Source organism: Poecilia reticulata, linkage group LG1, assembly GCF_000633615.1.
Source record: "Poecilia reticulata strain Guanapo linkage group LG1, Guppy_female_1.0+MT, whole genome shotgun sequence".
In the NCBI taxonomy this organism is placed as follows: Eukaryota; Metazoa; Chordata; class Actinopteri; order Cyprinodontiformes; family Poeciliidae; genus Poecilia; species Poecilia reticulata.
In genome coordinates, this window is record NC_024331.1 from 27,182,145 (window position 1) to 27,207,952 (window position 25,808).

Consider the following 25,808-nt stretch of genomic DNA (forward strand, 5'->3'; position numbering starts at 1 on the left):
ACCCACTCTACTTCAGGCTTATAACCCACTCTACTTCAGGATTATAACCCACTCTACCTCAGGTTTATAACCCACTCTACTTCAGGTTTATAACCAACTCTACTTCAGGTTTATAACCCACTCTACTTCAGGTTTATAATCCACTCTACTTCAGGTTTATAATCCACTCTACTTCAGGCTTGTAACCCATTTTTTCAGGCTTATAACCATCTACTTCAGGCTTATAACACTCTACTTCAGGCTTATAACCCTCTACTTCAGGCTTATAACCCTCTACTTCAGGCTTATAACCCATTATTTCAGGTTTATAACCCATTATTTCAGGCTTATAACCCATTATTTCAGATTTATAATCCACTCTACTTCAGTTTTATAATCTATTCTAATTCAGGGTTAATCTGTGAGCTAGATGTTACACAATCAACTGGTAGCTTGTTCACTTAGCATGTAATTTGATATCTTATTTTTAAGCGAATCTAGTAAGTGCAAACCTCTGACTTCATATATGCTGTCACTGTTATCACAAAACCTTAGCAGTTGCCATGCACCTTGTTAAAACCCAGTAAATTAATTAATATGTAACAGCAACGGTTTGCTTTGTGGATTTTATTCTGATGCCATCACATTACTGCGTCACTGAACCTTATACTTCAACTTTGCTGTAAAGACTGTGGTGGTTTTTCCACCTCTACATCATAACAGATAATGTAACTCAAATATAAATCCTCATTAGCTTGTTTTTTCCTTAATTACTTCAGTTGTTCACACTATTTGAAAGCAATGTTAGGCTGTGTTTTTAATAGAACAATGCTAAATGGAAATCTGTTGACAAGAGAATTAATATGAGGGCTGATTACTTTCTGATGCCACACCGAGAACAATGCATGTTATTTACATTCTGGACAAGTTGATGATAAATGATGCAAGCTTTTCCTGAGAGCTGCCCCATCCTGAAGCTCTGCCACCATCAGCTGTCAACACATGCTTTCACAACCATCACCACACACAGCTTCAGTCCAGTCCTGCACTGCTTTACCTGTCGGACAGGGATTTACTCTCAGTTTATACTTACTGGGTCTTCAAGCTAAAAAGAGCGAAATCAGTTTGTAAAGTTCATCATCTGTGACAAATACACAGGTGGGCACAGAACCCAAACAATGTACTCAAGTACAACTGGAGCTTTTCCTGGAGCTTTTTCTACGACCACAGCTTGCGTTTTTTACTCAGATTATTAATTAAATTGGATAATTACATCTTTAGATATGAGTTGAATATGTTTGCTCTGTAAAGTAGCTTGAGATGATGCTGGTTGGTGTGAATTGGTGCCATAATAATTAATAAAAATTTAAAGCTTATATGGAGACATTTGAAAATGAAATGTGAACATACAACATTATTGATAATCAAAAATATGGGACTATTTACTTCCTTCTCTTACAAAACCTCACCCTAAATGTTGAGTAAACTCTTAAAGGACATACCTTCAGGGTAAAATATTTCTTCCTTTTAAAGTGATCTTTAGAAATGTTCTTCATTCTTTCTTTAGCCTTTTTTAACTATTTCTGTACATATTGTCTGCTTTGTCACAGACTTTCAACCCACACATTTTCCAACTAGTCAACATTTGCAGAGGAATGTTTAATGTTTATAATTACCTCTTTTCTTTTGATTGCTTCTCGGAGAAGCTCCACAACATCTTCACCTTCACAGTCTGTTGCCTTGAAGCCTTTTGTCCAGGTTACCAGGATACCCTGAGGAAAGCACAACGCTGATTGGAAAACTTCTTATATAATGATACAGAGAGCGTAGGAATGCAAAATTTAACTATAATTATACTAGGTGTGATAAAAGTTGTAACACTTGATATTTTGTCCATATAAATCACAGTGTTTGGCCCTCTAAGTGATTTTGTCTGGTCCTCGAACGCAACACAAAAATGACAGACTTGTTTTTCCACTTCAAGTTTGGACGTTTATGCAGTTAAAACATTTTCACTGCCTTTCAAAAAAGATACAAAATAAAGTCTCCTAAATATGAAAGTATCCATTTAATTAAATTTCACAGTACCGTATTTTCTGCACTATAAGGCGCACCTAAAAACCTTCAATTTCCTCAAAAGCCGACAGTGCGCCTTATAATCCGGTGCGSCTTATATATGAACCAATATTGAGCCACAACAGGTCTAGCAACTACGGTAAGCAGCCGCCGACTTCATTTCCCCCGTAGAAGAAGAAGTGCGCGGTGCATGCTGGGATAGTTGTCAGAACGCTGGTTTGTTAATAAAGTTTGGTGGGGAGGGGGGGGCGAGAGACAGAGACTGCGGCGGCAGCGTGTCGGTTGGTCTGTGTTACCCAGAAAGCAGTTGGGCACAATATCGCAATACCAACACCATGAGTGAAACAATGACTGGGGCAGAATACTATATAAAGTACTTGGGGACCACTTCTTTACAAATGTGGATGTGTAATAATAGAGTATGGCAACCCAAACTGAAGTGTCTATTCTATGTGCCTTATAATGCGGAGCGCCTTATATATGAAAAAAGTTTTAAAACAGGCCATTCATTGAAGGTGCGCCTTATAGTGCGGAAAATACGGCAACTAGAACCATTCAGTGGCTTTTACTGGAGAGCAGATTTTGACCTATTCTTTTAGGAAACTCCACTAAATAAAGTTTGTAAAGAATGAGCGACTCGTATCTTGTTGCCGAGAACAAACTTGAAAAACCCAAAGATAATAGAAAAACTGTCAACATTCAAAATATACTTTTAGTTTTTTTTTTTTTAAAAGGCAACCTGTTCACAATTCATCTTCTAATAATAATAGTAGTAAAACTATATTGATCCCTAAAGGGCGGGGATTTTGTTTGTCCCAGCGTAGCACACAATAAAACTTAAAAATAAGTAAATGAATAAAGTAAAAATAAAAATATATAATACTACTACTAATAATAATAATTTCTATGAATATCAGACTTTGTGTTAGCTTTTTTCCTCTTTTTTTTATTAAAATATTTTAAAATAATATTTTGTGGCCCTCAATTACTTTCAACTTGACAATTTTGGCCAATAAGGTAGAAAGTTTGGACACCACTAATATAAATTAAAAGAATGAAGCTAAACAAGAAGTCTGTATTTAGTCTATGTATACGTAGCTAACAGTTTTTTTTTACAATAGCAACATTTAACTGTGTTAAAGAAGGAGTAACGTAGAACGTACTGCATCCAGACTGGTCTGGTGACAGGGGAAGGAGAAGGTGAAACCCAGCGGCAGTCGAGCGCTTTTCATTCCCATGTAGTCCAGGAAGTCGGAGATGCAGTGCACAATGTGGTCAAAAAGCTGCAGAGAGGCACTTATGTTAGATTCACTGGGGATGTAGAAGTAGGAAATTTGTTTATAACAAATAACGCTATTACACAAACATTAAAATAAATCTGTGTAAAGAAACTTTTAAACCAATCAAACATAAAACCTCCAGAAAGGAAGTTATTCTTTAAAATGATCTAATTCTACAGAGTGAGATATTAACATTACCTCCTCTCCTGTGCCCTGCATGACTTCTATGGGAATGGCGTAGATTTTGTTATGCATTTCTACTGTGCGCTTCTTCCCACTGCGAATCTTAACCAAAAGCACACGGAAGTTTGTTCCTCCAAGGTCCAAAGCTAGAAAATCTCCATTTTCTGAAAAAATAAAACAAGTATTTGTTAACCTGAAAGCCAGCAGAATCTATTCAGTGAACTTCTTGACTTTTGGACGCATTATAAACTAAATGCAAGGATTTAGTTTCTGTTTGTCGCCCTGCTACTGGCGAGAGACAAATCTAAAAAAGGACTTTCTAGAAAACATTGTACCTGATGCGCATATATGCAGATATTCATATTTCAGCCGTCAGAAGAGACATTGGCTTCTTAAATTGTATTCGGTCATTTTACAGAAGAGCTATATATTCAACACGTTTTATGAACTGTGTGATGCTGTGAGAGCTCTGGTGGAGCTACCTGCACATTGTCCAAAAAAACAAAACAAACCATCATCCTCCCACTACTTCCTGTTGCTTTCTTCTGTGTTTCTGCCAGTAGTAACATCCGGCTGTTGATCACGTGACTCATGTGGTGTGAAAAAGTATTTTGATATGGCTGTAAAAACGCCTCGTCCTCGCACAAAAACTTATCAAAAGGTGAGTTATTTTGAAATTTGCATGTTTTCATTAAGCAAATTTATTTCTGTAATTTCAATTTGCACAATTTTATAGTTAATGGAAACACAGCTAGTGATGTCAGCCATTTACTTTATCTCAGAGACTCCCAACACCTTCTAATGTGATCATTTTATTAATAGGAAATTGGCAGATTGTAAATATGTGCTGACTTGGCCTTCTCATAAATGAAGTAAAGCGAAGGCCAACTTGAAAGCAGTGAGTTTGGTGAGTAAGCACATCCAGCAGGTGATTATCAAACTAATTTCAGCCTGCTTTTTAGGATTTTTGATGTTCCTTTGATTCCTTGTGATGGAAACTCACTAGAAAGTGAAGTTTTCTCTTGATGTCCCTGTTAGCTTGTTTGGTGTCATTACTGACACCAACATGCAAAGAGCAAATCTGTCTATAGTTTATGCTTGAACAAGATTCATGCTTTCAGTCACCTGTTCCATCTGGTGTACTCCGAACAAATGTAGGCAGCATTTTGACTGTCGCCTCCTTGTGGGTGTCCTTCTTCAGGCCTCTTTCGATTTCCATTCTCATGCGTTTCTTCACCTCCAGCAGTTGACCTTTGCTCAGCCTGAACTCTGCCAAAGTCTCCTGAATCTGGCGCGCCTGGTCGGTCAAACGGTAGGCCACTGCTGTCACCATGGCGGCACCTTTGCCACTCCCACTTTCAGACAGCAGGAAGCGGACATCAGAGTCTGGAACCAAACGACGTACGGTCTTGTGCAAGCGCCGGGCGTATCTGTTGAAAAACACAGAGATGTTAACCAAGGGAGCATGCAAGTCTTTAAAGGAGAGTATTAGGGAAAATCGATTTTTTTTTTTACCTTTACATTCTGTTATAATGTTATTCCTTCACCACACACACATCTGGAGTGTTGTTTTGACTCCTCATTTATGCATATTTGAGAAATCCTTGCGTCTGCTGCTGCAGACATTTGGGGTGCCTAAACGCCTGCTATGCCCCACCTATTTACCCAAAGCTTCGCCTGAAACGTCAGTCCTCCCTCACAGAGCTCCTTCAGACTAGCGGTAGCACCAATTAGCAAACAGCTAGTGAACTGCACATCTGCATAGCTCATCATACAACTTAAGTCTCATGGAGGATCATTGCTGTAACCATGTGGTGAAGGCGGAGTATTCAAAAAAGTAGGAGCTTCTTAAAGAGACAGAGACCAATTTCATTTAAATGACATTTTGTCAAGTCAAATGTGATTTAAGTTGTTTTTGATATATGTAACATTTTCATAACAACTGAAGATAAAGTTACTTTATAGTTCTTTAAAATGCCAATATATGCCTGGAAATTACTTAATACCCCCTCTTTAAAGAAAAACACAACTAGAAACATTGACAGATAGGTTTTTTCATATTTATAACTGTCGTTAAGTTCTTCTTGAGTTCCCGTTGTCTTAGATACTCACTGAGGGTGCATTTTGTAGAGAGAACCATCAATTCCCACAGTCGTGCGAAGGCGTCCAACTCCTTTGTTGTCCTTTAGGCGTGAGAGGATAGCTCCCAGAGTCGCAGAAATCAGATTTGCAGAGCGGAAGGACACAATGGTGCATACATGCCTGACTGCCAGGCAATCTTCATCTGATGGTTCCACACCAAGTCTGGTCAGGATCTCCATACATTTCTTCAGTCCTTCTTTAGTCCTAAAACGACATTTTTACCTTAATGAATACCTCAAGAGAAAGCTGGAGAACTAGTCAGTTTTCTGTTTAAAATAGATATACTAAAATCATAAAGGGGACATTTTTTTTTTTTTTGTACTTAGGTCTCCACTGCTTCTTAAAACAACCTTAGCTCTTAAAAAACGCCACCCAGTTGTTTTTGGCATTAAGTAAATGTTTTTTGGTGTCTGGAAAATAAAACATATCATAAACCCTCTGAATGTAACATCATAAATCAGAAGGCACCTAGTAAACCTAGCGAAGCCCAGCCCATCACCTAGCAACCCCAGTGGAGCTCCGCCCATCACTTAGCAACCCCAGTGAAGCTCCGTACATCACCTAGCAGCCCCAGCAGAGCTCCGGCATGCTTAGTCAGCTGGTTGTACAATGGCTGCTGGAAAAGACAAGTTTTTTGTGGTTGACTTTCCATCCAGAAACTGCTTGCTGCATTCATGTTGGTTGTGTAGGAGTCTAATGCTTTTCAAAGATGTATGGTTGTATAATTGTGCATGTTTTTGTGGTTATTTTCTGTAGCAAGTATAACCATTGAGTTAGGGGGCGTGGCCAGCAACAGATTATTTGGATTTAAAGTGACAAGAACTGAGCAGACTAAAATCTCATTATCCACGAATGATTTTGTGGGGGGGAAAGCAATGAACATGTTTTCTATAGCCCATACAGCTATTCTAACCTGTTCAGGAAAGCACTATAGGTTCCCTTTAACATTATGAATCAAGTCCTTAGGTTTAATACTCCTTAAAAAGTGAAGCCCCTTAACCAGGGGTGAAAGTAAGGGGGTATAGGAGGGTACTGCGTACCCCTAAAAGATTTAGTGGGGGTACGCAGTACCTGCAAGAGAGGAGCGGCTGTCAGCTGTAAAAAATCAACGGGTTTACTGTGCAGCAGTGAGTTCACCAACTAATGAGCCATGACTGATTCGTTTTTCAAAAACAATCTAAAACATGACAATCAGTTAATAAATAACTTCTTTCTCATTTTATATTGTTTCTGAACTGTTCGTGCTTTGTTAGAGCAGCGGTGCAACACGTCGATTGCGAAAGGTTTTGAGTCGATCTCGGCATTAGGTGACAAACTGAACGCACGTCCTCCTCTGATTGGCTTAAAACGTTCATAACTTTATTAAAGAACAACAAAAAATAAACAAAACGTGTTGAAATTAATGATCCAACAACAATAATAATCTCAGTGATTATTGTTTCAACAAGGTGTTGCGCAATTCTGTGCGTTTCGGTTCCATTACCAAAATAACGAGCAGAGCAGGAGTTTAAAATGAACTAATCAACCACCGCTGTGTTCAGGGAGGCTTATTAATGATAGCAAAATAAATATCAAGCCTGAAAACCTAATATCATAACGGACTGAATGTTATGTTTGTAATCTCGTCGGCTTGGGGAGCGCAGGAGGTTGCCATGGCAACGGCTGTGGTTAAATGACAGAGAGACGGAGAGTAAAAAGGTGCGAGTGGTTTAGAGTTGATCACCTGTTCAGGTTGTTTTACCTTTGCTGTGGCGCTTTCCCTGCCAGCATGCCGGTGGGTCCCATATGGGTTTGTCCGCGGGGTCCAACGGTGGCCCCACATGGGTTTGCCCTTTTAGGGTCCATGTAGGGCCCACGTAGTTTGTCCGTGGACCCTGCGGACAAACTCATATGGGACCCATATGTCTACCCTCCTTCCCCCCATATGGGGGGCATGCTGGCAGGGTTTACAGCCGCTGTAGTTTCTGAACGTTCAATAAACGACAAACTTGGACTAATTACGTCGTTCTCTGTGACTATACATTAATCACAACAAACATCAAACACGGTAAATACGCTTCATTAAGTATTTAACAAACAAATGGCTTCTACCACGATAATTATGTGAAATTAAATTAATTGTCTACTATAAAAAAATWGTTTGGTGCTGTCGGGCTCAGAGTCTGAGAGACTTTTCCTTTATCAAACAATTTTGTTTTTTGCCTCTTATTTAGTGGAAATATTGATGTTGATGATACTTCCTCCAAAATAATAAAATTTTTCAACCTTTATAGCTCCACTGTTGAAAATGAGGCTCTAACATTCACAAATGACAGTGAAATAAAATCCAGTCCAACATCTGGTTTGAGGGGATTCCTCTGGAACCTGTTGGAGGAAAAATATCCCAACTTCGGAAGATGAGCTTTTAACCTAACAGAGCTCTGTGGTTCCTCCTGTCAGTATGGGAGTCAGGGTGAGGAGGCGCCATGTTAGGAAGAGAAGTGGAAGCTGCAGGATCTTCAGAACAAACAGGTCATGATGCTGGGCTACTGATTATCCCTCTGTCTGGACACAGGATCAATAGAACCAGTTTAAAAGTTAAAAGAATGGTTATATGCCAGACATGGAAAACTAGGATCACTCCATGCCATGATGTTCAGGATTTAGGTCTCATGGCATCTCAAGGTGTCAACATTGCAGCCAATGGGCTGAAGGAGGAAATACAGCTTTATTTTGTAGCAATTCAAGAGCTACCAGCTTTTAAGCGCTTCGCAAAAAAATTAATCAGCACAGAAACCTTTTTGTCATAGTACCCCAACAATTTAAAACTACTTTCACCTCTGCCCTTAACTGTAACTCCTGCAGTCTATCCCAAAATGTGTCCTTATCTTCCACATCATAACACATGCCATTCTCTGCACTCACTTCTCTATGGCAGAAACATGCTTTGTTTCGATCTTTCCTTTGGTCAGAAGCTCAGGAGTGATTCTTCCCTCAAACAGGAGCCCCTCCTTGGCCATCTTCACTAGGATGAGTCGAACCAGCTCTCCCATGTACATTCCACTGGCCATCTTCTCAAACCTCGTTACAGAAACAAATACTTCAACTTTTAGACGAGCTTCACTTGACAAAATGCATTTTCAAATTGATTTGCACTTTAACTTACAATTGCTTTCCTGGGTTGAGGGAACCTCTGTCAATCTCTCGATCAAATTCTGTACGAATGTCTTCCAAGGAGCCGTTATCCCCAAAAGCCCCCCATTCGGTGTTAATGCACATTCGGCCTTCGTCGCCTTCTACCAGATCCATGTGACGCAGTTCCTCCATGTAGCAGGCGTTTGTCCCCGTTCCTGAAAACATGCAGAGTAAACCAACGTTTTGTTTGAATTCTTAAGCCTGTCACAATAATCAATTAATCTTTTAATCACATAATAAATTGAAATGAGCTCAATAATTTACATTCTGATGATTGTAATTTTGTTTACAAAGACATCACAATACATTTTATTTATGGTTTCAAGTTGTGTGTATGTTTTTTTATTTTTGTTTTATTGTTGTGGTTTTATTTTAGATGCTTAAAATATCTTCCAGTTCCAGAGTTAGGTGTTCTTTGCCAAATTAAAGTGAAAATAGTCTCAAAACAACAATATTGTCACCTTTCTAAAATAATGGCTTGTGTCATCTTTTTTGCCAAAAGCGATTTGCTTCTGCCTAAATCATCTTTTGGCAAAAAAGATTCAAGAATTTTTTATTTTATTTTTTTACTAATATCGCTTTTAGCAAAAAAAAAAATGGCATATGCTATTACTTTAGGGTGACTATATAATAATTTATCACAATAATTACTAGAATAATTATTGCGGTAATTAATGTTGCAGTAATTTATCGCCCAGTAAAATTTTTTTTTGTGACAGGCCTGCTAATTTTACTGCAAAGCATGGAACTTTGGGAAGTCAGGCTCTAGATGTAGTTACACAACTTTGATACCAATTTACACTGACTATTCACTGGGAGAAAGCTGCTATCAGCAATTCAAATAAGATCACATTCAGGATCTGATGTTGAGTTTTTAACATTTGTTGCATCAACATTTGTCTCTTTACAATGAATTCATTAAAAAAAAATCATCTCAACTCTTAATTTTCACCTATAATGATTCCCACTTCACAACGCTGATCGTCAAATCCACATGTCATCATGGTGCCAACTGTGTCGTTCACCACTGCCATGATGTCTGCTTGATAGTCCTGAGAAAACAAAGATCCATATGTTTAAATACATTATACTCGTATATAAAGCTTTCAAATGAAAAAAAATTAAGACTCACCCCTCGTTTCTTAATTGCCTTGTTGAGAAGTTTCACAACATCCATTCCCTCTACACCATTAGCCTTAAATTTCTTTGTCCAAGTCACAAGGACGGCCTGTGGAAGAGACGCTTTAGGTTAAAAGGTTTGCTGGAGAAAAGTTCTCTATGAAATTTCATGAGAAAGTATTTGTCCCTTACAAATTTGTTCTCGGTTTGATTTCTTGTTCCTCAGATCATCAAACGGTTTAATTCACTGATGTAAAAATGCTAAAAATGATTAAAGTAATCAGTTAAATAGATCTTGATGATCCCCAAGACTTTTGAGAAAGTATTCTGTTGACTGTTGTGACAAAAATACAATTTTACAAGGTATGGATGGGTGATAAATTGATTTATTGATTAATTGAGCTTTCTATTTTTTTTTCAAGTTGGTTTGATATATTTTTTTCCTTTAATAAGTGAGATTATTTTTTACATTTTCTCTGGTTATCTTTGTCTGACATTAAATTAGTTTGAGTTGAAACAGAAAAATGTGATAAAAAAATAAATAAAACAGATTAAATGCGTAAGGGACCAAATACTTCTTCACAGCCATGCACGTCATAATCCAGTAAAGTGATTACCTCATCCAGTTTGGATTGGACACAGGGGAAGGAGAACGTAAATCCCACAGGTAGTCTTTTATCCTTAATTTTTTGTTTCTCCATAAAATCACCCAGGCACTCAGCTACATGGTCAAAGAGCTGCAGACAAAAAATTTTTTACAATGCAAATTATTCAGAAAAGGCATTAGAGTCGCACATTTGTACGATAATTATTGTCGTATAGTCAGAGCTATATGTTTCATAACTTTATTTCATGAAGCCTGGATCCCACATTAAGAAAACCAGTTAGTGCAATCTGGGCTTTGCTTTCATTGCTAAAGAAATTAAAAACATAATACATTGTTAAAATCTCAAGTTACTCAGATAAGAAAGAAGTTTTACAATAACACCACATGATGGATATACAGTTGAACAAACTTGTTTGTTCATGGGTCATGTTACATTTCTCGCCAGCTGTCTGCAGCGTTTCATTAACTAAATTTGTCTTGTTCTAAGTCGGGCCTTTGGGCGACCCCGCTGCTGCTGCTGCTGCCAGTCGGCCATGTTTTGATTATTGTGTTACAACCTGAGCAGCAGCTGTTGTCTCTATAAGCCCGGTGTGTTTCAGCAGAACTGAAACTCTCCCCTCCTAATGCTCACAGCAGCACAGAGACGATCATAAAAACTGACCTTCACCATGTCCTGACATGTAAATATGTTCTGTACAAGAAAGACTCTAGCAGAGATAAATAACAATGCATCCCATGGCTTGTACAATATGTGCTGATTAAGGGTGTTTTCAGTCCTGATAGCTCAGTAGACTGGGTTAGATTGGGGACTGAAATTGCAACATTTGTCGCATTTTGAGCTGATAAACTTGACATGTCATCATAATCCGAAGGCCTGTAGTTTTAAAGGGGCGGTATCATGTAATTTATTTTATTTTTTTAAAGTTATATATCAAGTTATTCCACCAACAAAAACAGCAGCAATTAGGAAACACCTGGTGGAACTGCCCACCTACTGATCTCATCATGCAAATTACTCAGCCCAAGAAAGGTTTTAATAGATTTCCTTAGTTGGTCGACTTTCTGCGTTTTTTTTTTTTGCTGTTTTTTTTTTTTTTACACCTGATGGTCCAGTAGACTGGATTTGATTCATCTGGTGCAGTTTGCTTTCATACTGCACTGTCAAACGATCCAAACTAATTGAAAAACCTGTTCAGCTCCTCTCCGGTGGTGGCGCTGCACCAACAACAAGTGAAGAAAATCACATGAAAACTTTGGAAGAAGACACTGAGCTCAACTTCCTTCTTCACAAAATGTAAACAAAATTGGAGTAGCGTCAGATTTTAATGGTTGTGGGATTTCTCTTTCATTTTTAGTAAAAGACCACTAGCTGTTTTCTCCACTAGCTCTAAACTCTTGCGTTTGTGTTGGTAGTACTTACCCAGAATGCCATGTCTGGGTAAGTACTACCCAGAATGCCATAGGGAATGCCATGTCTCTATGGCATTCTGACAAAAAAAGTTATTTAGAATATAGAAAGTTATGCATAGTTGAGATTTGAACGGGAGATCTTTTTTATGTCGGAAGGCTTATGTTTGCATTAACCTGTTGCACGTGACGTCACGCTCTAAAACAACCAATGCGCCCCTTTTAAAGCTAGTCTAAAAACAGACATCTGTAACCTAATATCGCTTCTATTTATTTGATTTTACTTTAAAAATGGTCATAGGATGCTGCGCGGTCGGCTAGACAAGCAGACATGGATGCAATCAAACTTGACATTTTGTTTTATAACTTTCAATGAAAGAAGATACGGTGGTGATGGATAGCAGCTGCTAATCATAACGACCCTCGGTGTAATCGCGGATTTGCAGCGAACACTTTGTACAAGGTAAGAAGATTAACGTTCACATAATTTATAAGTAAGTATGATTAGAAAGGTATCAAATATCGCATTATGCAGAAGATACTCGTCTAACCATTAGTAACCATGGAGACAGTGCCGCACCGTCGTGTAGCCTATCATGACTGTGCGGCATAGTTAGCATCTCGTGTTTTGGACGGTTTTAAGGCTGCTCCGATGTAAAGGGAGACACTTTATGACTGATTTAAATCATGTGGTGTGAATTCGGGCAAAGTCGGTAATTTGATCAACACGTCAGGAGGGAGGAGGTACGGGTGGGTTTCTAAGGTAGCCGTTTCAAGCTTCTGTAAATGCCGCCGACTATGAGCCCCAACCAGGTGTGTTACGTCACAGGCAAATTAGCTCGACTCGAACAAGTAGAAGCCATGAATAAACTGGTAAAAACAACTTGGGGAAAATAATTTTAGTCGCTCTGTGCAATACTTCCGTCCCTCACTTCCGACGTCCAACATGTCGCCTCGAGTGATTGAGTGACGTAGTTGCAAAGGATCAATAGAAAAAGGAAAAGCGTTCAGATTTGGCTTAAAAACAGCTGAATGCTTCATTTACCTGTGTCCCACTCCCATGGATGATGTCATCAGGAGTGTCGTAAACCTGGCTCTCCATCTGAACTGGCTGCTTCTTGTCCTGTGTCACTTTGACACGCAAGATCCGAAAGTTTGACCCACCAAGATCAAGAGCTATGAAGTCCCCCTTTTCTGTCAAATTGAGAACATCATGAAATGTTAGAGATTTATTACCAGAATTATTTGGCCATACATTAAATAGTTTGTTTCGAAAACAAAAATCTGGTTAAGTTTAAGAAGCTTAGACAAATTCAGTTGGTTTTGACTGTCATGATGCATGAGCCCTGTTTAAACTTCAGTGCTTGGGGGAAGCCAAACAAAACTCTGAATCGTTTATTTGTGTTTAAAACATTACCACATTGTTGCATTGGATATGATGCATATATGACACTTTTGGGCTCCTGGTTTCTGTGAAATACACCAACTATGTAGAGTTATGATTGTCCTCCTAGCACTAAATGGTGACTAATCAAATTTACATCTCGATAATACATTCAAAATGTACCGTTTTGTTAGGATTGTAATAGTTTACTTTCAAATAACCTGCTCAATATAAAACATGACACATGAGCAAATGTAATTATCTGATTTTGCTTAATAGACTTAGACATTCAACTGTACATACATATTGAACATTTTTGTTTTAGGGCTTTGATAATAAAATAAATAAAAAAATTATTAATCTAGTTATATAAGATATGACTGTATTGGTGTGAGAGGGAAGTAGAGTAAAATTAGGGTAGATTTAATACTTCGGCTAAAGACCAGTTTGTATTTTTGAACCTGTTCTGTTGCTAGTTATAAATTTTTTGTATGTTTTCACAAACAGCTTGTGATCCAAGCAGAATTCAGCTTTATTTCTTGGTATTAACTCAGAAATATACAGTCTCTGACACTGTAACTATCGATCCTATCATTGCTTATCTATTAATCTTTTTTTAACTCTCATCATGCCTTGAACTTTACCCTTTCTATGTTCCCTTGGTCCTCTGATGTTGAAACTAAGGGCTATTTATAATGTGTGAACCCTGGAGTCAGGCTGTGTCATTGCTCAACTAAATCAGACGTGTATTTCACTCTTATATTCATACATAAATAATTTGTAGTTTATTAAAGAAAAGCAGTGGAAATGCTCCCCAGTCCAAGAGGAAGTCGAGTGGTTTTCTTTTTATAGACACTTATCTTTGGGTTCTGGTGCCGGTAAGAATAGATGTGCTACCTTTGTATCTTTAGCTTTGGCAAATAGGGCTCACTCTCTGACAATGGGAGAAGTTCTGTTTGCTTTCCTGTATTTACTTTTTTAAAGTTAGCACAAGCATCCAGAAACAGAGTTGAACCCAACTTGACCCTGTTCTGGTTGGAACTTGCCGGTCGTTGTACCCGGTTACTGGACCAATGAATTTCTAAGTATTACATGCATTCAGGCACTGAACACTTTCACTACCAGAGACTTTATGTTACTGTGTTTGTGACTGATTGTAAAGATAGAAGTTGTCCAAATCAAAATTCCTACTTTGTGGAAAATTCAGTTAATTTTTGTAATCTGAAACTTCTGGCTTCAAATGGACCATCTTTCCAGCTTCTCCTAGCTATAGCACTTTTCTTGTACTTTGTCAACCTCCAGTTATCCTGAACATCAAAACAGGGGGTCAAAATATTATTTCTGTAAGACTACAGGCATAAAAAGCCATTTCTAGATCCCATTTTCCACTCTTTCTGGATCTTCTTCCAGTATCCCAAACCCCCATCAGTGCCACTGTGCCTAAAGAAGCTCAGCCCACATGACCCGGCTTCACTTGAGTCACCATGGTTTTATTTATATCTCTTGCTCATTTATAGTGAGAGACGTAGGTATTAAATCCCATTTAATTGGTTTGTTCTGTTACAGGAAATTAAATGCATCCAGTTTTTGTGGTAGTTTCATTTAACTGAAACTGAATATTTAGAACAGGGGTGTCAAACTCCAGTCCTCAAGGGCCGCTGTCCTGTAGTCTTTATATGTGCCACAGGTACAAAACACTGGAATGAAATGGCTTAATTACCTCTTTCTTGTGTAGATACGTTTTCCAGAGCCTTGCTAATGACCTAATTATTTTATTCAGGTGTGGTGCAGCAGAGGCAGATCTAAAAGTTGCAGGGCAGCGGCCCTCCAGGACTGGAGTTTGACACCTGTGATTTAGAAACTCCAGAAAGAAAACCGACATTAGATAAAAGATGATTTCCGTGTCATTGAGTGAAATAAGTAGTTATTGGCGACCAAAGTGCTAAGACGTTCTCTGTTTGGCGCTCATCACACAGTAGATTTGGGCAATCTTCTTCTCTTCATAGAAATTCTCCTAGGCTTCTTTCCTGCTGCTTAGCAACTTGAAGCTTTGAGTTTTTGTCATAGTGGGAGACATTTCCACAGTCCCTCCTTGTTGTTCTGGCAGAGGTAGCAAGGTCTTGGCTCCAGATCTCAAATAGCCCCATCCACTGGCCCATTACTGATGTTAAGTAAGGAACTCTTAGCATGAAACCAGCCCTGGAGCATTATGCTTCCCCCTCCATACATGACTGTGGGGATTTTGTTCTCCGGGTCATACTCAGTAGTTCTCTTCCTCCAAACCTGGCCAGTCAAGTTGACACCAGAAGGCATGACTTTGGTGACTTCATCCTAAGACTTATCTGAATCATCTGAGATGTTTGCTCTATTAGATGGGACTGTAAATGTGTATTTATTGCAGAAGGCTCTGTTTCCAATAGTTTTCTTGGTAATGAGGTTCACCTACCATTAGTACAAACAAATTAATTCTAGTCGCTGTCAATCATGCCCACGTGCGCCACTCAATATTAATATTATAGTTGAGAAAACATAATTTATCTGGTCGGAAACTGACGGGGATTTTATGAGAACTAAGTTACATCGGTTTTGGTCAGGTTTTTTGTTCGGTTGGAAGCTCGGTCGGAGCGAGGATTGGTCTGCCATGTGCGACGTGCACATTCACAGACGGGATTCAAGATGGCGAGCCAGACCTAGACCTTCAAATCATCTTCTCCATCGTATCAGGGAGGGACTCTCCTGCGCTTTTCCCTATCAGCAGAGCCTGTTGTGAGCGCTAAGGCTACTTAGCATGGCCACCGATCATGGTGAATAAATGTTTTTCCTGTAACTGTGAGTTGTTTCTCTGCCATTAGCACATTTAGCAGCATGTACACAAGATTGACTGAGAGCGCTACGACACTCCTCCTGGCTCTGATTGGTTGTTTTGGGTTGGGGGTGGTGCATTTCTTCAGACGGCCATAGCAGCTCAGGGAGGAAGTGGAGGTGATTGAATATCTGTCTCATATTAAACTGTCACACGATGCTGACAGTTTTAACAAATATGTAAAAAACATATTTGTTGTAAAAGTTTTACCTAGTTCTTATCTTGAAATACATTTGTTTTAGGTTAAAATGAAACTACCAAAAATCTGAAAGTCTTTGCTTTAACAAAAGAACAGGAAACTAATCAATGGTGTATACTGAGATTGTTGGGGATCGTTTCAATCACCAATGAACCACCAATGTTTTGTTCTTATAGAAAGAACAGTTCATTTGCTCTCCTGAACTTCCAAGTTTTTTCTCATAAGTGATCAATATATCACTATTGAGCAATAAGCTATTGACCATCAAAGGCTAATTGTAGCACCTATAGTCATAAACCTCCACCATGTCTTACAGTTTATACAAAGCTCATAAGTCATTCAACTCTGTCCTAGTTTTTATTTAATAAAGTTGTATTTTCTGTAATAAGTCCAGGAAGGCTTTCCAAACTGGCCTCACAGACAAAACCATCGTGATTTAATCCACAGCAAATCCAGAGCACAGACAGGCTTACCTCACAGGACACTGCTTTAATATTTCTATGCATCGGCACATTTTTTTAAAAGAGAAAGACGATGTTTCAAATGTCACAATGTATGTGGTGTAGTAAAATTGTAAAGCACAACAACATTAATGTGTGAATGTGAAATTTTTTTTCTGGTTATACTTTAAATGTCTTAAATTTGTGTATAAAAAAAAGAGGCCTTAAATATTTTTAAATTAATTTAAAAAGGCCTTAAATTTTGTGCTGGAAGAACTATAGAACTATTTCATCTAGAATATTGTATGTAATTTATTTTTTTCTAGTGGGTATTTTCTGTCAGTCGATTGAGTCACGTTTGAGTGGCTTATTCATTGCATTATGTGACTCAGGCCGTTTGAGGCTACTGGTAACTAGCTGCTAATAAGTCAGTGCTAGCTAGAAAGAGTATATTAGAAGCTACTTGAGCTATTGGTTTGGTTCCTGCAGTGGAAATTGAGAGAGGTTTTTTTCTTTCTAGCTAGAAAAACTAGCTAGCCTTTTCTATCTAGTTTTCATCCCCTCTCCATTTTGGAGAAAACTATTGTGGAGAGATGCTTTTCTGCATCTATCATGGTTTAAGGGCAAATTTATTGCCAGATTGCTGGAAGACGTTCACTTCCAACTTCTGTTGCTAACCCATACGATGCTGCATTCATTCTGTGCAAAAAATCTTGGCACTACGGAGGTTAAGGCCGTTTCTTTTTTACTTTTCTGTTGTGATGCAGGCCTTAAATTTCATTCATGATGGTCTTAAAAAGTCTTCTGTGTAAGTTGGTGAAACCTGCATTCACACCCTACCTGATCCATCAGGGATGGACCGAACAAAGGTGGGCAGCATCTTCACCGTCGCTGTGGGGTTCGTGTCTCGGCCGAGTCCGTTCTCCATGTCCCTACGGAAACGGCCCATGATGTCCTTCAGCGTCTCGTCAGAGAAACGCATGGAGTAAAGGTACTTATCAATCTGGAGAATTGATAGACACACAAAGATGGGCATAAGGGAAGGTTAATCAGTCACATAAAAGGATCGATTCAGCTGGGATACCAATGCCAAAGTCTAAGCTATTGGAGATAAACAATCACATGTAGAGCAGGCAGCTGTCTCACTGCCAAAACAGAAAATCTTACCAAGTAATTTTGCTCTAGTTTCTAGTGCAAATATCTTAGTACACTTGAAATAAGACAAACTAACTTTTCAGCAAGATAAAAAGGCTTATTTTAAGTAAATAATTCCTTTATATTGATTGAAAAGTATTTGTTCTTTGGCAGATAAATTAACCTATAGCATGGGGAAAATATCAAGTTAAATAATCTCCCAGTGGAACTAGTACTTTTTAAAACGTTATAACATCATAATTATATTGTACAAACATAGTAATATATTGTTTATTGCATAAACGGGGCTGCACAGTGGCGCAGTTGGTAGAGCTGTTGCCTTGCAGCAAGAAGGTTCTGGTTCGATTCCCGACCCCGGTCTTTCTGCATGGAGTTTGCATGTTCTCCCTGTGCATGCGTGGGTTTTCTCCGGGTACTCCGGCAACCCTCCTGACCCACTGAGGGATAAGGGTGTAAAGAAAATGGATGGATGGATGGATGAATGGATATTTCATAAACATGATTTCACCCAGTGATGCCGTTGCCGATAGTTTTCTGACAGTGCATACATAATGATGGCTAGCACAATGGCTAATTTACAAGAGTTGGTCAGGTTTTGCTTCATGCTTGGTGGAAAGATGCTAATGTTGCTATGCATTGTGGATTAAATCACTGTAAATAGTATGTGCATTCAGAGTAGGATCCTAAGCAAAATGAGATTGCACAGAAGGAAAAATCTTCTGTGCAATCAATGAGTGAGTTGCTAGGTAACCAAAGAGCGAGTGAGTTAGTTGATTCAAATTCAGAAATACTTTATTGATCCCAGAGGAAAATTTTATGTTGTTGTAACTCATATTAATTCAAATTCCTCAAAGAATTACTGTAGATGGACCAACCTTCCTTAGAGGTTGAGAGATGAAGTCTTTGGTGACACTTTATTTGACGGGGTGTGCATAACACTGACATGACGTAACACCTGTTATGAACATGAAAGAGTCTTTATGAATGTCTATGACTGTTGTCACGAAGTGTCATTTGGTTAATAATGACACTTTTAATGCAAAGTTGCTTAAAAAGTTGCATTAAAAGTCCATGAAAAGTGCCAACTTTGCCTTTAAATGTCATTATTTACAAAATAATATAAAATTGGCACTTTTAATGCAACTTTGCATTGAAAGTGTCATTATATACAGAATGACACTTCATGACAACAGTCATAGACATACGTAAAGACTCCTTCATGTTCATGACGGTGTCATGTCGATCTTATGCACCCTGTGAAATAACATGTTTAAAGACTTTCCTCAGCCTACATCTCCCAGAATGCTGTGTGTTTCTGGATTGTAGATTAGTGAATATTCCATATATTGAAGATGTATTCATTATCTATCTGTCTTATTGTGACATATTTACTGTCCAGCTCTACTTACTGGTGTGCTCTGGATCACTGGTCGTCCTACTGGTCACAAACTGGCTGGACATTTTTAATTTTCTGATACAGAGTAGAAATCATCATCGTTTTATTAGTTATGGCAAGTCGACCAGGTAATGAAGAAGCAAGACATCTGAGGTTGACTGTCTGTGTGACGATCTTAGTAAGTTAGAAAAACTAACTTACAAGTAACTTTTTACCACAATATAGGAGCTTGTTTCAGTAATTCAATAATTCATTAATATTGATGAAAACGTGGAAGCTATAAGTGAAATAATCTACCAGTGGAACAAGACATTTTAACTTATGCTATGGGAAAAGTAGTTGTCCGTCCAAATAAAGGTAGCTTCTATTTCTTCCTGAAAAGTTACTAGGAAGTTAAATATTTGTACTAAAAACTAGAATAAAAATACTTTGTTAGATTTTGGGTATTTGAATTTGAGTTTCAATGTTCTAATAGATTTATGTTTTCTTTTCAGACCTGATGAGTAACAAGGGAGAACACAATGGGTGAGTAAAACCAAGGCAAGATGGAGTTCGAATGACTTTTTACAACAGCCTTCCAGCCGGTGTCGGCCTTCTCTGGACGCCATGGCAACCGGTGCTGTGAAACCCCCTGACGGTGGCGACGTGCTGCAGACACCATCCCTGACCGCAGCTCAGCTCAAGGACATCGATGTCAAACACCAATAATCCATCGGAAACCCAGGAAACGGTCCAACCCCTGACTCACCGCCTCATCGTGACCTTCCCCACTTGTAGCTGTGACAAGCTACATCCTCCTCTCCCAACGTGATCGGCTCCCAGAAGCAGATTCCCAGCTGGTGGTAACCATCACCTGCAGCTGTCACGGCACAGAAGCCTCCAGCGTTATCTCCTGGTTTAACGTTCTGCTGCTTACCTTCTTGAGCTGATCATCCTTCAGCTCGGTGAAGTAGTAGGCCAGAAGCTGAGCCGCTATCATCCTGCCCAGGAGCTGTCAGCTGCCGTGTGCTTCTCAGAGTAGAGCCTGTGAAAGAAGGACGCCTTGCGCAAGTTTACTCCTCTCCCCCCCTCACTGATCCGTCCGACCTGGAGTGAAAGAGGCAGCAGGCCTGAGCTGAGCAGCTGGGCAAGGCAAGGTTAAAAGGAAAAAGGTCCAGTAGCCGTGCCTGCTAGTCTGCGACACGCAGCACTCACCGCCTCTCTCTCTCTCTCATACACACACACGCAAACAAACACACACACACACACAGGCTAGGTTTTACTCTGCCTCTCCCCTCTCAGTTGCTAGCTCCCGGTTAGCTCTAGGGAGATGATACAGCTCTGCACTGGAATGGTCTTTCTGCTACGCCCTGCCCCCACTAAGCCTGCTGATTGGCTGGGTGAGGAATCTGAAGGAGAGTAGAGGGCTGACAAGAGGAGGGAGTGTGTGAGAATATGAGAGAGGAGGAGGGCGAGCGCTGGCTGAAGAAGGGAGCTGCATCTGTATGATAAGCCACCGGCCGCGCTCTCGTGTTGCTACGTGCAGAGGGGCAGGACCACAGCGTGATGTCATCATTTCTCTGACTGCGGCTCACTCAGCATCAGCTGCAGAGCATCACTTCAGAAACATTTCCCGCACATTCCTGACATGCAGATTTATGGTTTTGATGTCTTAACTCTGCAGCACACAGCAGCTCAGCAGCCAAAACGAGGCCTGCAGGGCTTTTCTGGTGATTAAACCATATTAACTGGTTCTGCATCGGGGTTTCAGCAGCTTAGTTTAATTTCATTGTGACTTTTTGTTTGTCCAACTCAGTTTTAATTATTTTTTTCAAGTTTTTGCTAGTTTTTATTTATTATTACTAGTTAAATATGATTTTATTACAGCAGTAGTTTCATTTTTGTCATACTTTAGTTCATTTTTAGGTGCAGACTCATATTTTCAATCTTATTGATATTTATTAATACTCTGATTGAACAAACCGGAGAAAATGGTAAAAATAATTCCCAGAATTCAGACAATTTGGGGATTTCTTGAACATCATTGATTTGAATTCATCATGACAATAAATCTAAAGTTTTATCACAAGAAATTCATCATAATAAATACAATAAATGCCCTTCCCTAGTCTGCATGTTTTCATATTTTAAAATAGTAAAGCATGATTATTTCCAACGCTTTAAAAATTGAGATTTTAACCCAACATTATCATGGAGTGATAATCTTATCAGATTCAGTGGAAACTGGAACAGATCAGCATTATGTCAGTAAAACAGTAATTATTTCCTCGTCTGGAGGACAGGAGCTCATTTCTTCTCGTTTCTGTTCAGCATTTGGCTCTTTGGGTTAATGGGTGAAGGGATTCAACAAATCCCATCATTACAGTGCAGAGTGAGAGTCCGCCCCTCTGCGCTGCGTCACCCCGCAGAGCGTGAATGGACCCACGTCCGCCGGCTCACTGACGCAGTAAAACTGTGACGTCTCCTTTTTTATCCAGCCTCATGATTCGTCTGATTTAGAGCTGTTAAAACCTCTCAGCCCTCTAAAACGCGTTCCTCAGTCTTCTCCCTGTCAGCTTCACTTCAGTCTGCATCGGTTTTCGTTAAAAGGAGAAAAGAATCAACAGGATGTAAGCGTAGGAGGAGGGCACCGAGTTCACTAGCTCCCCAGAGACAGAATCCCCCCCGTGGTGTCATGGCTGCTTCAGGGTGACCTTCTCTGACGGTGACCTCATTACGAGTGCTTACTCAGTAACTGCTGGCTTTTAATCCCACAACGCTGCCCTCATCTCATGACTTTCAGCACCATAAACATGTTTTAACCACAAACTCGTTTGGAAAGTTTTCCAAATATTTGAGCCTGCACTGCAAAAACACAAAATCTTACCAAGTGTTTTTGTTCTAGTCTCTAGTGAAATTAAACTAGTATACTTGAAATAAGACAAAACTAACTTAAAAGAATCATTTTTGCTAAATATAAGAGCTTATTTTTGGGAAATAATTCCTTAATATAGACGACTAAAGTACTGGATTCATATTTTTCTCATATTAAAAGTGAAACAATCTGCCAGTGCAACTAGTACTTTTCTAGTCAATATTAAGGAATTACTGATTTAGATGGAGCCTCTGATTCTTGCTGAAAAGTTACTCGTAAGTTAGTTTTGTCTTATTTAAAATGTACTAAGAGATTTACACTAGAAACAAGACAACAATTGTGGTATTGTCAGAGAAGTATTTAAGAGTTAGGAAATAAGCTTAAAAGATTTTATCACATTTCAAGTACATATTGATGGTAAGATATTGTACCACTACCACGCAGTTTTTTTTTTTTTTTTGTTTGATAGAAAATATATGTTTAAAGCCTTGCATTAAATGAGGTTTTAATATAATGCAAAAAAGACAAAATCTTACCAAGTGTTTTTGATCTGGTTTCTAGTAACCTTTCAACCTAGCAGCTTGTTTTAGGTCGATAATTCCTTATTATTGGGGGGGGGAGTATTAGTTATAAATGAAATAATCTGCCAGTAAAACAATACATTTTAACTTACAATCCTGGAAACCTTGCGTATCTTTATACTCCTATTTGAGACTCAATTTCTCCTAAAAAAAAAAAGCCAGAGCACTTAACTTTTTTTTGGCAATATATGCATTTTTCTTTGGTGTCTGGAAAATGAGCCATTTCTAAAACTTACTAATTGTTGAGTCAAAGTCAGCAGCACTGCGATGTTACCGAGCAACCCAAGTGAAACTCTAGCATGTTTGGTCAGCTGGTTTTACCGCTGTATGTGCTGTACAATGGCTGCTGGAAAACACAATTGTTTAGTTGTTGATTTGCTATTTAGAAACTTCTTGCTGTGTTCTTGTTGGTTATGCAGGAGGCTCTACTTCTGCTTTTCAAAGATGTATGGTTGTATAATTGCGTATCTGTTTTCAGCCATTTTCACGTGTGAGTGTAAATGTTGAGTCAGGGGGCGCGGTCTGCAGCAGATTATTTGGATTTAAAGTGACAAGAGCCCATAAAACAACTCATTCTGAAAGGAGTTTAATATAGGCAGAACTGAACAGACTGAAATCTCATTATCTAAGATTAATTTAGTTAAAAAATTTAATAACCAGATTTTTTTTTGTAGCCACAGACATATGCTAACCTGTTTAAGGAAGAGTGATTGGTTCCCTGTAAGCCTTTTCTTAAAAGTAAACATTTAAACTGCGTTTGGAAAACGACACCACTACTTCTTCACAATGGCACTTCCTGAAGTGACTCTTAATTTATAGTACAAACATTTCTGTTTGTACTCATAAAAACGGACCGGGGGTGTTTGTTTTCATGAAACATTAATAGAAATCAAACCCTTGTGCACGAGTAAACACAGATTGACTGTAAACTTTATGAAGCTTTGAACTGGGTCTTAAATCTTAATTTTTTGTCTTTTCCGTAAATGTTTTGACTTTAGTGGGGAATTAAAGTGTTTCAACAAATCTAAAAGATGCAGAAAAGAAAACATGTTGGAAAGGAATTTATTTGCCTTTCATCAAAGTAGCAAAATAACAAGTTCAGCTGCTGAAGCTGCTTTTTGGTCATTTTTCTTTAGGGTTATAGGCAAAGTTTCAGTAAATATGCAATGTTTTAATTTAGCATCTTTGTGCATCTTGTCCCTGTTTTGGAAAAGGATTTATTTTACTTCCTCTATCCTGACCGTCACACCTCAAGATTTCTTTAACATGTAGCTAAAATCTTCTTTACTGCTTTGTAGTTATAGGTTTTGAAGGGAAATGTAATTTAAAATAACTTAATTATAACTATTTGGTGCAAATATCTTAAACTGAAACCAATTTAAAATATGCAAATCGTAAAACATGAGCTCAATTGAGGCCAAAACAATTGAAAATCTAATTTATTTACTGTAATAATTTAGTCTGTTGATTTTAAAGATTTAAAAGTTGTTCTTTGCATTTAGTTTGTACTTGTAACTTCTTCTAATGCTTGGCAGAGCGAGACGCCTCAAACTTTCTGCTCATCACATTATCGTGCTCCAATAATCGCTTTTATTCGCTGTTTAAACTGGAGTTGGGGCCAGAGACAGGAATGGGACTGGTATTATGTTAACCATCTGAAGCCACACACACACACACACACACACACACACACACACACACACACACACACACACACACACACACATATAAATGCTAACCCGCTCCAAATCACTTCCACATCTAAGTTCCATGCACATTTGCGGTTGTTCTGCAAAAACGAGGAAAGGAAACCCCACGGCTCTGTGGATTGTTGCAGCATCATGGAAAGTTTGAAGAAGGATTTTAACAGCAAAACTCAGTTATTCTCTAAACATTAAATGTGTAAAAAGCGTCAAGGAAAAATATATCTGCAGTTTAAAAGCCAGCAAAATTTTCTTATATTTAACTATTTATTTTTCAACACTTTAACTGACACTGCATGTTTGTCTTTGTGTGTTTTTGTGATGATTCAATAAAATGAAGTGCCAATTTCACAAAAGCATTCACTGCAGTCCGACACTAGATGGCAGCATTCACAGAGTAACATCAAACTGAAGAGGCTTTACAGACGATCAGGATTCACAAATTTATATTTTTATTGATATATCTACATATCTCCCCATATATAGCATAGAAATGGCTTGATTTTAAACTGACAAAGTTAGCAACATTTTGAAGGTTTGTATTGCTAACTAAAAGTTTTAAGTTATTATCCATATTGCACTTTTCTGAGAGATGTTTGGCAAAAATGTCAGTATCAATGTCAGATTTATCTGTATAGCATATTTAAAACAACAAAATGCTTCATAATTTACACCAATAATTAAAAAAACAAAGATTAAAACAATAAAAAGAAAACACAGAGATTTAAACAGCAAACAGAAAACAAGCCGAGTAAAAGTATCAGAAAAACAGCAAAACAAATTAACGAATTATCAAAAATTATAATTAATTCCACAGATGTCTATAATAATATTATTACCGTTTGTTGGTTTATTTATTTGGAGAGTGTTTAAAAGGCTTGATTATGCGTTTGTGTAAGTAACATTGTGTCAAATTTAATAAACTCTATTTAAGAAGCAGAAATTATGGAAATTCATCAGCTAATTCCTAAAACTTCTGTCAGTCTCTTGTTTTTCCACCTATGCGATGGAGCCCAGCCTGTTGGAGGTTCAGTGGTTGGAAATCTGCCTAGTAGCCTGTTGTTTTCATAGAGTATATCTGTAACATTAGAAAGAAATGCTTGGGAACCTTATCTAAGCAAAGCTACTCAACACGCTATTGGTTGGAGTTTGAAAAGTAGCCAATCCAGGAGCAGCATTTATCTTGATTGACGCCGAGTGGTTGAACCACCAAGAGCGGAAATAAGAAAATCTGTTAAACTCTGTGTTTCCACTGTTTGTATCAAT

The 25,808-nt window shown here is 38.4% G+C and overlaps 1 protein-coding gene across 2 annotated transcripts in view; it reads right to left on the bottom strand.

Moving 5' to 3' along the window:
• Nucleotides 1–20,897, bottom strand: part of LOC103470212 (hexokinase-1) — a 27,672-nt gene extending 6,775 nt beyond the window's left edge. Inside the window, exons 1-14 of one of the 2 annotated variants that reach the window (XM_008418463.2) lie at nt 20,321–20,897; nt 17,694–17,856; nt 13,013–13,161; nt 10,571–10,690; nt 9,967–10,062; nt 9,787–9,886; nt 8,806–8,989; nt 8,565–8,720; nt 5,631–5,864; nt 4,644–4,948; nt 3,534–3,682; nt 3,219–3,338; nt 1,656–1,751; nt 1,073–1,084 (exon numbers count right to left, since the gene is read on the bottom strand). In XM_008418463.2, the coding sequence (XP_008416685.1) occupies nt 1,073–1,084; nt 1,656–1,751; nt 3,219–3,338; nt 3,534–3,682; nt 4,644–4,948; nt 5,631–5,864; nt 8,565–8,720; nt 8,806–8,989; nt 9,787–9,886; nt 9,967–10,062; nt 10,571–10,690; nt 13,013–13,161; nt 17,694–17,856; nt 20,321–20,383 (1,947 nt within the window). In that variant the 5' untranslated portion in view covers nt 20,384–20,897. The remainder of the gene's footprint in view (nt 1–1,072; nt 1,085–1,655; nt 1,752–3,218; nt 3,339–3,533; nt 3,683–4,643; nt 4,949–5,630; nt 5,865–8,564; nt 8,721–8,805; nt 8,990–9,786; nt 9,887–9,966; nt 10,063–10,570; nt 10,691–13,012; nt 13,162–17,693; nt 17,857–20,320) is intronic. The other variant, XM_008418473.2, reaches the window with a different exon arrangement.
• Between the last annotated feature and the right edge of the window lie 4,911 nt (nt 20,898–25,808).